The sequence below is a fragment of the Odontesthes bonariensis genome, chromosome 12 (assembly GCF_027942865.1).
Source record: "Odontesthes bonariensis isolate fOdoBon6 chromosome 12, fOdoBon6.hap1, whole genome shotgun sequence".
In the NCBI taxonomy this organism is placed as follows: domain Eukaryota; kingdom Metazoa; phylum Chordata; class Actinopteri; order Atheriniformes; family Atherinopsidae; genus Odontesthes; species Odontesthes bonariensis.
In genome coordinates, this window is record NC_134517.1 from 2,544,506 (window position 1) to 2,561,228 (window position 16,723).

The following is a 16,723-nucleotide window of genomic DNA, read 5'->3' on the forward strand; positions in this document are numbered from 1 at the left end:
AGCTAAGATGTTACTGTAGCTTTGAGTCAGAAGCTAAGAGCAGGGCTCTCAAGTTTTCAAGTTTGCTTGGAGTGAGATTCGGGTGGGGCAGGGGCCGGGTCGTGTGCGCGGGGGGTTTCTTTAGTTTTTTTGGGGGGAGGGGGGTCCCTTGCAGTATCCCATCGCCATAAACTAGCTACTTAAAGAACAAAGATATTGTTTTATTTATACCAAAATCACAAATCTTCACTTTTACACTAAATTCTGCTATATTTTAAAATAAATTGTTTTAGGTATGCAAAGTCTTAACAAACAAAAAAACAGACAAATGAAATTAAGAAAAACAAACATAACCCCAAATGGGCCCCTTGAGCAGTCCCTCTCTCTGTGTGTGTTTGTTTATGAGTGTTGTTGTAAGTGTTTGTGGCAGATTTTGATGCTTGATGACTGATATTGGGGACTCCCATTTAAAGCACTGTGGCTCAATGTCAGCCATTTTCACGGTCATGATGGATGACAGAGTTCCATTCAGAGCCAACGTGTTCCTGGTCTTGGTTTTATTGAGCCCCACCATGGAAAAAACTCTCTCTGCATCAGCATTTCAGTGTGGCAGAACTAATACCAGTTTGGCAATTGTAGATAGCCTTGGGAATCTGCTCACCTTTGAAAAAAATTAACCACGGAAGCCTAATTACACTCCTACATATTTTTCATTTTTCATTAAGTTGCTCATGTCAAAGGGTGTGTGCTGAATATTTAGACCTACTACTCCAACGAACACTTTAATCGGCAGGTATTGGTCTTTTACAAGGAGTAGGAAAACTATAGTAACTAATAAAATATTCAAATAAATGAAGATATGACCTGCTGATGATCCTGACGGTTCTCTTCAACCTCCAGCTCGTCTACAACTTCTGCACGCATTCAGAGCATAATAGGCTATGTCCGCTGTGCATTCATGGGACGCGTGCTTGCAGCTGAAAGCTATTTCAGACCTCACCCGGCAACAAGAAATTCTGTTTTCTGATTGGCTGAGAAATTCTATTTTGTGATTTTCCGATGGGTTGCTAAATCAAGACAGCTGTACCAGAGCTATAGTTCTGAGCTGTGCGAGCGCACAGTAACCTGCCATTGACTCGTTTATAGTATAGGCCATTAGAATTTCTGTGCGACGAAGTTGATCATTTCTCAGCGTGAGAAATGGCATGTGTGGCGTGTGAGCGTGTGAACTTGTTGAAATGCGTGTGTCTCACGCTCATTGCGTGAGACTTGAGAGCCCTGCTTACTAAGAGGTTACTGTAGCTTTGAGTCAGCAGCTAATATGTTACTGTAGCTTTGAGTCAGAAGCTAAGAGGTTACTGTAGCTTTGAGTCAGATGCTAAGAGGTTACTGTAGCTTTGGGTCAGATGCTAAGAGGTAACTGTAGCTTTGAGTCAGAAGCTAAGAGGTTACTGTAGTTTCTAGTCAGAAGCTAAGAGGCTACTGTAGCTTTGAGTCAGATGCTAAGAGGTTACTGTAACTTTGAGTCAGAAGCTAAGATGTTACTGTAGCTTTGAGTCTAAAGCTAAGAGGTTACTGTAGTTTCTAGTCAGAAGCTAAGAGGCTACTGTAGCTTTGGGTCAGAAGCTAAGAGGTTACTGTAGCTTTGAGTCAGAAGCAAAGAGGTTACTGTAGCTTTGAGTCAGAAGCTAAGAGGTTACTGTAGCTTTGCGTCAGATGCTAAGATGTTACTGTAGCTTTGAGTCTGAAGCTAAGAGGTTACTGTAGCTTTGAGTCAGAAGCTACGATGTGACTGTAGCTTTGAGTCAGAAGCTAAGAGGTTACTGTAGCTTTGAGTTAGAATCTAAGAGGTTACTGTAGCTTTGCGTCAGATGCTAAGATGTTACTGTAGCTTTGAGTCTGAAGCTAAGAGGTTACTGTAGCTTTGAGTCAGAAGCTACGATGTGACTGTAGCTTTGAGTCAGAAGCTAAGAGGTTACTGTAGCTTTGAGTCAGAAGCTAAGAGGTTACTGTAGCTTTGAGTCAGAATCTAAGAGGTTACTGTAGCTTTGAGTCAGAAGGTAAGAGGTAACTGTAGCTTTGAGTCAGAATCTAAGAGGTTACTGTAGCTTTGAGTCAGAAGCTGATATCTTAGTTCAGGAAAGCTGACAACAGTGGTCCTCCTTCCTGTCTTCTTCCTTGTTGGGTATCAAATCTTCATGCATTATCTTACATTAAACCCAGGAAATTTAAAATTTATGGGAATTTACAAATTTCTAATGAGAACTGTATTTAGATTTAGCAAAATGTTATTCAATATGTACGTGAAACAACAGATAGTTACAAGCAAAAAGCAAACAAAGTAACACAACTGTAAAAGCATAAAAGTAAAAAATGGTTAATTCGCTGTCAGTTTAAATCAAAACGCTTGTTTCTAAGCCGTCTAAACACAGGAAAACATTTTGGAGTCAGGATGTTAACTAAAAATGACTTAAAGCCAACATCACTCGGTTGCCCTCCTCTGTATATGGGACTGATAAGTCTGTGCAACAGTTCATTCTGGTGTACGTTTGTTAGTGTTTGCCTCCCTCTTCTGCTCCCTTGGTCTGTTCCAATCATTCCAATCACTGGTCTTTATTGTGTGTGCTCCCAGCCTCCCGTGTTAGTTTGTCTTAATTCACTGTGACAACCAATCCAGCAAATGGAGATCCTTTGTCATGTTTGTCCCAAGTCTGTCATGTTTTTGAATCTTTTTCGTGTTTTTGGATTCTGCCTAATTCTTGTTATTCAGATTCCTCAGCCTAACTGACTGATCTGCAGTGTAACACCCAGGCTTGAATAAATCTACAGTTTGAACATTCCTGTCATGCATTCGAGTCCTGATAGTCGAGTTTCTGTATGTAACTTAGTAAGTCCTCATCCAGGAGCAGTGTTGGCCCTCGCTCCTCATGGTTCCAACCAGCATGCCTGACTGGACCGGTACCCCAGCACCTGCTGCCTTAAACCTGCAGCCGGTCTGCGATCTGGGCAGCTGTGTTTTCAGCGAGCAGCTTGGAGGCTGTTTTTTTTCCTCCCATACGGTCTTCATGTGAATTAGATGAATTTAGCCACACTGCTTACATTTGAAAGGCTGTAAACCAGCATGTGATATTTTTATAGACTCAGTGGCCCTCATTTATCAAACTTGCGTAAGACGAAAAACGTGCGTAGGTCGTGTGTACGTTCTTTTCTGCGCAAAGGTTGGCATTTATCAAATCCATCGTGAACGCAGGAAAGATGAAATCGCCACGACAGGTCTGAGGCCGTGTACGCACTTTTACATTTTGACTTGCGGTGACTGCAACACTGCAGCGTCACTAGTGCGTGCTCAGGAGTCGCAACAAATCCCTAGGTTAAAATTACAGACTTATCACTTCAAAGAAGGCCCATGTTTTATTTGACTTCAACATAAATATATACATAAACGCAAATTAAATAAATTAAACAAGTACAACTCCGTAATTGGAAGAGTGATGGCTCATTATTCAACCGCGCACCCTCACACCGAACAGGAGGCGCTTTAACACTGCGCATTCGCGCACGCGTGCCACTGTGGAGAGGTGTACAGGGCTCCTAAAGCTGGATCTGTCTCTCGGCTGCGGGGGGAACCCTATACGCCCGAAAAGGTATGCAATATTATTATTGCATGCGGGGATCTCCATAACATTGCCCAAAAAAATGGAGTGCCATTTCCAGATGTACATCCAGAGGACCCCGCACCCAGAGATCCCTACCACCAGCCTGCACAGCCAAGAGCGCTCAGGAGGAGAGAGGAACTTATTCAGCGATTCTGACTTTTGGTAAGCATTCTGTTATTCAAGGAAAAAAGAAAGAGAGCGTCGGAGAGCTGCGACCTTCTTTTTTGGCCAATTTCATATCGGACCACTTCTTCCTGATCTTACTGGAGAAAAAGTAAAACATCGCTCAATTTTAGATTTAATTTAATCTGGAGTTTATCACATTTTATTGACCATCACAGTACGGTAAAATACATAACTCGTCCGGTCTGCGATTTACATCGCCAACGCTGTTGACAGCGTTTCTTTGCCGCCTTTCGTCTATCCATGTCGCAAATTCTAGAGGTGCGGCCTCTCAGCCCCCTTTTGTAGAAGGCGTGGTTAGGATCATTACGATGGATTTCAGCCGCCGGATTTATCAACAGCCGCTCGGTCTTACGATGGGATTGGTGTGGTACGCATGTTCTGTAAATCTCACTTGAGCCTCTGCGTACGACGAGTTCTCCGCTCATATCTACGATGCTTTCTACGATGGCTTGATAAATGAGGGCCACTATGTGTGGTCTGTACGTACGGATTAATTGTAGCCCTATTACGCTACTTTGGAACGTGAACACTTTACTGGTGAAAGTGCTTTTTGTCTGTGAGTTTTCTGTATTGAGGCACTTGTTTAAACTTCTAAAAAAAAAAAAAAAAGGTGGCCAAGGCTTTTGTTTCACTCCCACAGATCAGACTATTCTCTCAGATTCACTTGGAACAGGGGTGTTAACTTCATGTATGATTGTTTAAAGAGATAATTTGATTTTTTGTTTTAACACCTATAGATGCTGATGATTTTCAGTTTATCTTTGTTGCACATTTTCATTTTTATTCACATTAATATAAAATAACTCTTTCTTGAACTGGTTCCATACAGATTATTTTCTCTGACTGAGCTGGGTTGGAACAGCTGAAGTTATACAGGTGTACATACTAGCTGACATATTTGCAGTATGAGTTACTTCATGGTGAAGTGAAGTAATGAGAAGTAATGAGACGCAGCAGGTAGGGCTGGGCGATTTTGAGAAAAACAATAATCTCGATTAGTGTTTGCTGTATCTCGATATACGATATATATCTCGATATCTATGCAGGAAAAAATAATAATAATAAAAAAATTAAAAAAAAAAAAATCACACCAAATTCAGCAAAGTTTTTTTTTATTGAAGTGCAAACAGGTAGGCAGCCAAGTGCCTAGAGGTAGGTACTAGTAACAAAGTGCTTGTGCACCATTTTTAACATTATCAAACCAAGGAAGAAATATATTGCCTTATTGTAATTATAAACATAAAATCTGAGGGTAGACAGTTATATAGTGGAGCGCAGTGTTTCCCACAGATGTGAAGGCAATGTGTGGTGGATTGAAGCAGCAAACATTCAGTGTAAGAGTGTTAAAAAACTACTTTATTTGATTCACAGCTGCTAGTGTTTTGACCTCAACAACCCAACTACATTTTTTTTTTTTTTTTTTTTTTTTTTTTAACGGCAAACTTGCGACTAGTTAACTTTATAAAGAAGGCGTAATCGCTTGTTTGCTATGGGACGGGACGGGACGGGACAACATTGTATTCAAAATATAAAATATTTTTATAGGACTTTTTAACGTGTGATTTTATAAAGGTGCACGTGATACCAACCTTTCGTGAATTTCTCCAGCCGTCTTTCGGTTGAGCCAGAGCTATAGAGCTAATCTAACGCGACGCTGAAGCTAGCAAGCTTCCAGGGAAGCACGGAGGGGAGGGGCTGTGTGTGTGAATAGGCTATGCGAGAGAGACGCGAGGGACAGAGAGAGATGGAGGCAGAGCAGGGAAAGGAAATGCAGCTTAACGAATACGAGTATTTTTTTTAAATAGCGTTAAAAAAATAATAATAACGAAACGCCATATGTGGCAGCCGGTGTTGAATCTGTGGCGCACCGCCACGAATTAGTCTATGTGTGGGAAACACTGGGAGCGGACAGCTCCACAGCACAGAAGGAAAATCAGAGTGGCGAAATCTTGTTCATTTAGGTTCTACAGCATTAACTCGAGAAATTCGATATGTCAAAATCTTTCTCGATTTCATAAAACATCTCGAGAAATCGTAAAACTCGATTAATCGCCCAGTCCTAGCAGCAGGTGGGCCTTTCGTCTTCTTTGGTTGTCGTGGACAGTTTAAAGGGTCATTGCAGTGTGTTGCGCTACAATGTGCCTTCAGGTTCTGCGGGCCGGCAGTGCTTTTTGCCTCTCTGCTCTACAGTCTTTGTGAAAGCGGTGGTGGCGGTGAGAGATGCTTGGAGTTCCAGAAATCAGCGTAGACGTGAGCAGATGAGACAAACTCTCACCAACACACATAGAATATTTACTGACATGTCCATACTTTAGATAGAAAGATTTTACCATTTGAACATGACACATTTGTTAGCAGCTTGACTGACCTCTGGCTGTTTCAGAGCAGGTGCATGGTCCATCCTCTCTGCAGAGGAGTAGTAATCAATCTTATGAGAAACTGAAGAGCAAAAGAGCTTCTCTGCCTCCAGCATGTCCTCCAAACTGGGATGGAAGAGCTGAAACTCTGTCATGTCCACAGACCTGGAAAAGTAGTTCCATTTGGTTAATCCAGCTGGGAGTATGCGTTATACACTCTGTATTCAGCCATCCTCTTTATGTTACAGACATAAAGCACAGTACCTGTCCAGGTATGGCTCCACCTCACTGAATGGGTAAAGCAAGCTTTGCATCTTCTTGGGAGGAAGTGTGGTGGCCTTTTGAAGAGAGGCCAGTTTGTGAATGCTCTGTTGGGCCACAGCATGAACTGTCCCAGGCTGAAGCCTCAAACACAGCTTGCAAAACATCCTCTCCTGCTGATGTCAGACCAACCTGCGAATAAAGGAAGAGTGTACAGTGTGATGAAGTGTTAACCTGCAGCCCTGCTGTCAAACTGACTCAATTATAGTGAACAATCAGCATTTTATTATGGCTAAATAAGATGTGCTCACCATTGTTCATAAAGCACAACAAATACAATTAACCAAATACCTTGTAAAAGATTAAGTGTGGATTACTTTAAAAGGGAAACATGTATGATATGTGGTGTTTCTACAAAAAGACACGAGGACAATTCAAATATGAAAAGAAAAGCTAAACTGTTAAATTCAGTGTTTCACCTCATCATACAACATCTGGTAACATATGTGCATGTGTGGGTAGGTGGCATTAGGGTCAAGTGAACCTACTGGGCTAGCATGCTAGCAAAACATTAGCGTGACACAAACACTATGATAACAGTGACGGCTTGCGTGTTCATATATGAGTTACTGAAATAACTTACCTCAATTCTTCTTTCTTCGTGCTCTTATTGTAACAGAACCAGGCGAAGTATGCCCAAAATGTGTCGCCATCTGACCTAACTTTGAGTCCTACTTCACAAACTGGCTCTTCGATCCTCCATTTTGGGTGCAGCAGTAAAAGAAAACGGAGTGAAACAACGCGACGTTGCTACAGGTTCCGCATGTTTTCATGATCGATAGAAATATATAAATATGTATATAGATATATACATATATGTATATAGATAGATAGATTGTTTGTTTGTTTTTTAATCTAAACTAAAAGATGTGCCCATGTTCATAACTTATCATGAAGATGATAATAGTATATTTTCTAAGACTCAGTGTGAGAGAATCAGACAATGAAATAACTATGGAGGCCAAAACTCGGGGGAGGGGGTATGGTAACACCCCTTCTCACATCACAGGTCATTGGAGCCTTATCTATGAGCATGAATCCTCTTTTCGATTCAGCTGCATTTCTCACTGTAATGTATGGCTGGAGAAACACACAGAAACATTCCTGTATTCCTGCTCCCTGGAACTCCTCCATCCTTTGGGAACGGTACTGCTCCTGCTGTCACATATGTCCTCCATCACCCTCTCTGAGGGGATTATTGAAGATTATAATACTGACGTATAAGCAGAGCACGCCAAAGAAATGTCTTAATAAATTAAGCTATAGGAGGTGGCAGTGATAAGATGACTCTGGGCCTCTCTCCCCTCTCTGCATTCTTTTACACTGAGTCTCCCAGAAGAAAATGGACCTCCACCGTCATGCTGAAATGGTGGTTGGGTCCATGAACACACCTTGTTCTTAGTTTCTTCCAAAGAGTTATTTTTCCCTATTTTACTTTCTTTTGAAGAAGCTCTGATATTTACCCAGGGCTGACTCATGGTTTGACAAACAGTTTTCAGTGGAAATGTGGGGCTCTTGCTTCTGCTGTCTGTAAGGCTCTCCCACACTCTTCTCTCCCCACATGGTGGCAGTGTAGACTGCTGAAAGCAGCACTCAGACTAATACATTGGATATTTGCCTTTACCACCTTGTGCCAGTCCTCCTGCTGCTCCATCTGGGTTTTCTATGACCTCATGTGATTCACGGTATGTTCACTGAACAAATTAATTCACAGATACCCAATTACAGCTCCCATATTCTCCCTGTCTCTTTGCATCGGAGTCTTTTAGACGGTAGGCACTTTTTCAATAAATCCCCAATTTAAGAGAGTGTGGAATTCATGTGCATAAGTGCCTGATTAAACTAGAAAATGAATCATGCAATTCACAGATTCTTTCAGTGTGTCAGTCTTTCGTTGTCTTTAAGACGTGTGTCTGACACCCCATTAAATGAGTGCAATGTGTTCAAACGAAACAAGGGGAAAAGAAAAGGAGGGCAGTGCTGCTCATGCTGTTTAGCAAATCAAAGTCTTCAAGCTGCATTACTTTTTGATTTTGTTATTTCACAAGAAGATGGTGGCAGGAGTAGAATCACCATCAGGTGGATGTTTTTTTAAATGTAGACTATTTATAAAGCTTTTAGCACCACAGGACCATGAACAAAACCTTTCAAACCGCTCATCACAGGGCTTTTTAAAAGGCGCTTGTGTGAGAAACAAGACAATGAAGGATAAATAACGGCCGAGGGGATAGATAAATGAGTGAATGTACTGAGAGGGAAGGGCTGTAAAAGGGACAGAAGGAGGAGGAGAGCAGAGTGGAGGGCGGCCATGGGTACTCCCACGACTCCAACATCCTATCCTTCACTGTGAGCCACAGGATCAAATGCCAGACCAATCAATCATCCTCCTAACAGACATCTACAGTGCAGGCTATGATGGCATTTACCTCCCCAGGGTGCATATCAATAAAATAAAAAAAGATATCATACAAAATTGATTGTCTTCCCCCCACAGCATGCACACCCACACCATTAAGCCAGCCATGTGCCATCATCATTTGTTTCTTTGGTGTTCATTTGCCCTCTGTCTGTTCTTACTTTCATACTTTTTGCTCCTTTGTCTGTTCCAACCTCTCATTGTGTGTGACTGATGTCCAGCAGACATGCTTTGCAGATCTCTTTTTAACAATGTAGCCCAGCTGCAATGCTGGCCAGCCACCAACACAAACAGTTCTACGATGCTATCTCACAAGTATCACCATGGACCTCTTTGACCTTTCGGAGCCTTTAAATAGTTAATTTGCATGTTAACCAGGAAGAGCTCCCCAGCCCCCCACGCCCACCCTCTTTTACCTCCCACAGCGACATGACAGCACTACAATGGGACGTGTGCTGCCAGAATACCAAAGCCTTCATCATCCGAGCTTTGGTTTGTCAAGGAGGGAGTATATAGTAGTTTATCAAGTCAAGAGGTCAAACTGTCAATGCACCTCAGACAAACACCCTCAGATGTCAAATGCACTCGCTGCTAGGGCAAAAAGACGACTTGAGTTCAACACGTGCAGTATTTGTTCTGTCGCCCATCTGGCAGAGCTGAAAGCTGTCCGGCCCAACACCTGTGGCAAACAATTCCAGGGAAAAACTCTTCTTGTGGAAGCAAATGCTGGATATTCTAATCATCACTCGACCCCCACCCCCTCTCCAGTGTTCACACTCCCATAACTCTCTGTCTGTGATAAGTAAACATGGCTGCCCTCTCTCTCTCTTAAAAAAGGGTCAAAAAGAAACCGTTACAAATGAGGTCATTTACTCTGCTGTAACCTCAATCAATGTTATTCATATTCCTCATCAGACTCGAGCTGAGACTGTGAAAAACTGAGTTAAGCTAATAGCACTAGCCCTGCAGCTTCTATTAAGTTTAGCAAAAAAAGCATTACTCATGAGCTACTGTGATGGGAGCTTCACTGTGCCCTCTATAGGATCCCAGCAAGCCGCCAGCTGTGTCTTTCCCTGTTCCTATGTGTTGCCTAAGCATCTCCCATGAATACAGCATAAATATTTTGGCAGGTGTTGCTGGGAGGATATTAGAGCACAAGCACCAAGCGCTCAGGGATATCGATTTTGCTTTAGCAGCCAAGAACCTTGGCTCTACTGGCATCAATATGTGGAGGAGAGTAGGCTGAATGAGGAGAAATGACCTTGAGCCAGGAAGCAATCTTGATAAATAAAGCCCCAGGAAGGAAAGGCAGGGAAACAAAACACAGAATGTCACAGCGCAGGTACTCAAGGGTGACAGAAATGCAACACACAGCAAGTGCTGAAAGCATGTGATGTCTGAAAGAACCTAATTCCCTCCAATTGTTAGGGATGTGGAGTTGCAATAATTTAGATTCAAAGTGGAAACTACCACACAGTTTTAAAGATATGCAATATGCATATGAAACTTAATGAAGATAAGACAGAGGTAGTGATTTTTGGCAGTTCCAATGAAGACTCTCTCTCCGATGCTTGCTCCTTGGCTCAGTATGTCAAGCCGGTTATTTCAAACTTAGGGGTCAAGATGGATGCTGGTCTTAAGCTGGAAGCTCACATTAGAGCTGTTGTAAAATCCAGTTTTTTTCACTCAAGGCAGCTAGCCAAAGTAAAACCCATTCTTCCTAGACAGCACTTTGAAACAGCAATCCATGCATTTGTGACCTCACGGCTGGATTACTGTAATGCACTATATATAGGTGTCAGTGATTCATGCATTTCCCAGCTTCAGAGGGTTCAAAATGCTGCTGCACGACTTTTAACAGGTACACGAAAATTTGACCATATTTCCCCTGTTTTAGCTTCTGGTTGCCAGTATATTTTAGGATTTATTTTAAAATCCTTTTATTTGCTTTTAAAGCTCTTAATGGGCTTGCCCCTCCCTACCTGTCTGAGCTGTTACATTCTTACACACCCTCCCGTTCCCTCAGGTCAGCTGACCAGTTGTTTCTGAGGGTCCCGAAGACAAAGCGCCAGCTCAGAGGGGACCGTGCTTTTTCTGTGGCAGCTCCCAAGCTATGGAATGACCTTCCTTTGGACATAAGACAGGCCTCTTCACTTGTTGTTTTTAAATCCCTTCTTAAGACCCATCTTTTTTCTTTGGCCTTTGGCACAATCTGAGATGTTTGACTTTGTTTTATTGTGTTTATATTTTAATTACTTTAGTACTGCTTTTATACTTGACCCTTCTATTTTATGATTGTGTATAGCACTTTGGTCCTGTGGGTGTATAAAATGCTTTATAAATAAAGTTGGTATGGTATGGTATGGTATGGTATGGTATGGTATGGTATGGTATGGTATGGTATGGTATGGTATGGTATGGTATGGTATGGTATGGTATATGCTTTCATTGACCTGCTTTCTTTTATTCTATGTATGGGATTATTTTTGGAAATCACCATTAGTAGCAAATCTATTTCTAACACAGTTTTGGTCTGTGTTAAATGTAGAAAATGGGTTCCAGTTGTATTGTTCGGAGTAGAGCTGGGCTGCAAGCAGGAGGATAGTTGTTGATTCGGTTGCTCTGAAGGAGGCCATTCACAGTACTGCACTCAGTTTGAGCATGAGTTAATGAGAGATGCTCAACCCTATCACTTTAAAAAAAAGTTCAGACAGAAATAGTTGGACTCAGCCCTCTACTTGATGTCAGAAAGATGGGGCAATCTATTTTGGACTTCTGATGAGGCACACTGCTTTATTCTCCATCCAAACTACATTTCCGATAGCTTCACAATCCTCCACTCCCCACGACCGTCTGAGGTCAGCACCGTGCGAGGTGAGATGTGCAGAGGTAAGAAAAGAACCAACTGAACCTACATCATTAGTCCTCTTTTTTTCTTTTGAAACTCAACTATTTGCAACCTTTAATGAACAACTGAATGGGAAGTTAACAGTGTCTTACAGTCTTAAAATCCCAACAAGTCTTCCAAAAAGCAACCAAATGCATTGCTTGTTCATACTCTACAATATGACCACCATGGGCATCCTCAAAACTACTACCCCTACAGGCCGGAGGAGGAAGTTTCCCTTAACAAGCCACCAAGTCCTCTTTGCAATTATGTGCAGTGCTTTCTACAGTGAGACACACGTCAGACACCCAGTTATAACAACCGTATTTTCACTTTTGGGATACGGTAGGTCAATTAGACATTCGCTGTTTCTCCTGATAAATCCAACATGTCAAACAGAGGAAGCTCGGCTCTGCATCGCTCAGTGTGTGTCGGCACACATGAGGTGAGACCAGACTCACATGCTCAGATGCATATCAACAGCGGATAAACTTTGACCCCCAGTACACGTGAGGTGATGTGCAGTGAAAGTGCGTCAGTCCCAGCTTGACGATGTATCTGTGAAAGAAGCTTTCATTTGATCCTGATGATTGCTTTGGTTTTGTTCTGTTCTCTGGTTTAGTTTTTCTTGGTGTCTTTGTCTCTGATCCGTGTCTTGGTTCAGTTCCTGCTTGAGTTCTGTTATTAGTTTGAGCTTTATTCTTTGTGTGTTCTGCTTTGTCTTCTCTGTTAGATGTTGTTGTATTCTTGTTTTTGAGTTTTTTTGTGTCCTGTTTAGTTTATAGCTTTTAGTCATCATGTGTTTAAAGGATAAGACCGGTTTTTTGACATCGGGCCCTTGATTTCACATTATAACATGATGTTCTACTCACCCCTGCTTGTTGTTGGTCATTTGGAGCTGTTCCGAAGATATTCGAGAGGCGTCTGGCTGCTCTCTTGAGATATTCGGCCATGAAACGGTTTCCTATGGGCAAGTTTATACAGGCACAAACTATGCTTTTTATAATTTATTAATTACTGTACACTAGCACTGATAACGAGGAGGTGCGTCGCTTACTTAAAAAAATCCGGGTTACTGTAATTTTGAATTTTTGTCGTAAAGTGGGTGTTACTGACGTCATCGTCGTGCTACTGCCACAGACAGCCCACAGACCTGCTGCCTATTTATTCATTCGGCTAAAATTCAAAATTAGTAACCCGGATTTTTTTAAGTAAGCGACGCACCTCCACGTTATCAGTGCTAGTGTACAGTAATTAATAAATTATAAAAAGCATAGTTTGTGCCTGTATAAACTTGCCCATAGGAAACCGTTTCATGGCCGAATATCTCAAGAGAGCAGCCAGACGCCTCGCGAATATCTTCGGAACAGCTCCAAATGACCAACAACAAGCAGGGGTGAGTAGAACATCATGTTATAATGTGAAATCAAGGGCCCAATGTCAAAAAAACGGTCTTATCCTTTAACTCTTTGTATTCATGATTGTGTTTCTCCTGAGTTTGTACTTCATGTATGTTCTGTTTAGTTCTGTTTTATTCTTGTCCTTACCCCATAGATGCACACCTGTTAATCACTCACCTGCTCGCACTCCACTTATCAGCCCTCCTGGTATTTTTCTGCTTTTATTTTTCCTCTGGTCCTCTCAGTCATTTGCCAGTTTGTTGTTGCAGCTGCTCCCCAATGGTTATTCTTTCTGGTTTCTTGCTTGTGCTTAGTCTTTAGTTTGTCTGTTGTTTAGAGTTTCTGGAACTTTGCAGCATCCTTATTTGGATTTATAACATCAAGACCATCCACGTTAGGATACCTCTGCCTCCGGCCTGAGTCTGCTACGTCCACCAACACTACAATCGTGGATTACCACATACACCATGTCACCTGTCATGTTACCTTTCGTTGTCTTTATTTAGTCCATACTATCAAAGAGACAATTAGGAAAAACTAAAGAAATTATGAAAGTAACATTTCTTATACTGTCCTGAGGCAAAACCTTGGCTAAATGCTTATTTTCTCCGTCTGTTAGGAAATGGGTTAGGGTCACTTGTTTTATTTATTCATTTGTTTATTCATACACTTTTCCTGTTCAGCATCATGGCAGCAGAATTGTAATCTGAATCCCGTGTTATGCCAAACACATTTGCTTTTCCATGGGAAGCTTTATGAATGTAAAGCTCCCCTTGATTCCCAAGTACTGCTTATTCATTGATTTTTGCTACAATACCTTGTATATGATAGTGCCTAACCTGACAAGGAAAGAGGGAGATCAAAGAAAAAGAAAGAGAAACAAGACAGAGAAAGAAAGAAATGATCGGAGAAGACAATGAAAAACCAGACAAAACCAGACAACTGGCTGCTATATCTGTAGAAACCAAACAGAAAACATCCTACGACCCCTGTGGGGAAACCAGGCGTAGAACCATCAGGGACACCTACAGGTAGACAAACAGAGAGAAGAAAAAAACAAAACACAAACAACACCAGCAGCATGTACATAGGGTTAGGGGGCAAAACATGCAAAATATATGGGACAGCTTTCACAGGAATTGTGCTCAGGTATGAGTGCAGAGGGCCCCAAGACCCAGGCCACCAGCAGTCCCCACGGAGCCCAGAGCCCTCGCAGCCATTCACCCAGAAGACAGCAGAGGAAGCCCCGACCACCCAGACATGAGTTGAGCACAGGACCCGGGCACCATGAGCCCGAGCGTATCATAGACGTTTTGCAATATTTAACTAATCTTATATTTGTTTTTTTATGCTATCTGTCTCAGGTCAACTAAAAATGGAGTTTGACTGGTGTTTACATGCTCCAAGAGGAGAAAAAATGGAGAAAATAGGCAAACGAAAATAGTTGTTCTTCTGTGCTGACAGGCCTGAATCTACTAAATCAAACATGTGTTTATTCCTCTGATGTGAACTCGTTTCTTCGTCAGTGTGGAAATGAAATGTGAAAATACAGTGGCACTGCTTCCTAACAGGCCTCAGCTGGTTATCAGTACAGTGCTGTGCAGCGGTGTAGGGTAAACTTTAGATTTATTAGGTCATGATTCAGGACTTAGACTGCTCCCAACCTCGACCACTGCCAGTTCCTCCTTTTTTCTATTGCTCTCCATTTACTCTTTGGCTCTTTCTCTCTCTCACACTCACACACACACACACACACACACACATACAAACCAAAGCACAAAATCACAATCCTCTTTGTGCCTCTGCCTTTCTCTCTTTCATTCCACAGAGATGATTTATTTTGTTTCTCCTCTCTCCTCCTACAGTCCTCATCCGCCCTCGGGGTCAGCACCGAGCTCCATCACTCTGTCTGGATTCTTAATCCCCACACTGGAGACTCCCGTGCCAATACAGAAGAATAACAGATTAAAAAACACATCCCAAGCCCTGAGCATCTCCCTTTTCTCTCACTATGTCTCTCTGTCTTCTCCTTCCTCACAACAGATAAGTGGAAAAATAAACTTGGGGAAGCTAAGCCGGAGTTGAGAGGCGAGGCACTGACAGAGAAGTTTCCAGCACGGTGGTTAATGAAGGTGATGCAGCAAAGCAAAGCACTCTGTGGAGCTATCTCTGAGTTATACCACTAAAGCCTTGGGAGGCGACCTGACTACAAGCAAGACAGCTTCTACTTGGCTGCAATTTTTCTATAAGGAAGATATATGGTTGACCCTCGGGCAAAAATCCAAATAGCAACGCATAAAGGAAATGAAAGAAAAAGTGTTTTTTTCAAAAACAAAATGGATGACGGGCTGCACGGTGGTGTGGTGGTTAACACCGTCACCTCACAGCGAGAGGGTTCCAGGTTCATCTCCCGGCTGGTTCTCTCTGTGTGGAGTCTGCATGTTCTCCCTGTGTATGCGTGGGTTCTCTCTGGGGACTCCGGCTTCCTCCCACTGTCCAAAAACATGCATGTTAGGTTAACTGGTGTCTCTAAAATTGTCCTTGTGAGTGTGGTTGTGTGTCTCGTTTGTCTCTGTTTGGCCCTGGGATGAACTGGCGCCCTGTCCAGGGTGTACCCTGCCTCTTGCCCGATGACCGCTGGGATAGGCTCCAGCCCCCCCATGACCCGACCGACGGATTAAGCGGGTATAGAAAATGGATGACAATTTCACATTCATGGGGTCAGTGTTAAGATATGGTATAAATGGAACGGAGGCAATATTCTGGGTAATGCAGTCCGCTCATTTGTGTGTGAGGCTCCCGTCCCTGTTGTGTGGGGGGAGGAGGGAGGAGCAGGGGTGGTGTGGAGTGCTACTAGACAGATAATGGCTGTGTCGGTTTCACACTGCTGTCCTCATGAAAGCTGGACTTAGAGGTGGCTGAGAGGGAAGAGCCATGTGCTGATGCCTGAGCACATGCTTTTGTTGTGCTGCACCACTCTAACCTTACTCAGAAGTTGAGTGCCTAGGTGCTACAAGGCAAAAAATGAAATCTTAAACTTTTTAAAAACTGATGAAAGACTAACCACAGTTTTTGTTGTTAATGAAGTAATGGCAAAAAAAAAAGTACTTTGTATTTTAAACTCCCACAGCCACACATAAAAATATTTTGGAGCAAATGTCAGTCTTAAGTGCTTCGTTTCACAAGCTACAAGTTCTCAAGAGGAGAAAGGAGGGGAGTGGAACACTTTCGACCATAGGTGATTATGTTTGACACTGTCAATAATATCACACTTTACCAACCAATTAACCTATGACTAGCCCATTAATGCTGTCATTAGATGTTTATGTTTATGTTTATGCATTTGCCAGACACTTTTATCCAAAGCTACTTACAAATGAAGATATGTTTGTATCTAATGTGCCACTGTAAATCAGCTTCACAAATATATCAGAAAGAATTGATAACGTATCTCAATAAGCAGCTAACAGAAGCAGTAAAGACTACACTCCATCCATCCATTGACATCTGCTCCTCCAAGG

At 42.3% G+C, this 16,723-nt stretch overlaps 1 protein-coding gene across 1 annotated transcript in view; it reads right to left on the reverse strand.

The window, feature by feature from the left end:
- gtpbp8 (GTP binding protein 8) overlaps window positions 1-7,211 on the reverse strand; it is a 29,209-nt gene extending 21,998 nt beyond the window's left edge. Inside the window, exons 1-3 of the mRNA XM_075478934.1 lie at window positions 7,083-7,211; window positions 6,443-6,631; window positions 6,190-6,343 (exon numbers count right to left, since the gene is read on the reverse strand). Of these exons, the coding sequence (XP_075335049.1) occupies window positions 6,190-6,343; window positions 6,443-6,606 (318 nt within the window). The 5' untranslated portion in view covers window positions 6,607-6,631; window positions 7,083-7,211. The remainder of the gene's footprint in view (window positions 1-6,189; window positions 6,344-6,442; window positions 6,632-7,082) is intronic.
- Window positions 7,212-16,723: the final 9,512 nt, after the last annotated feature.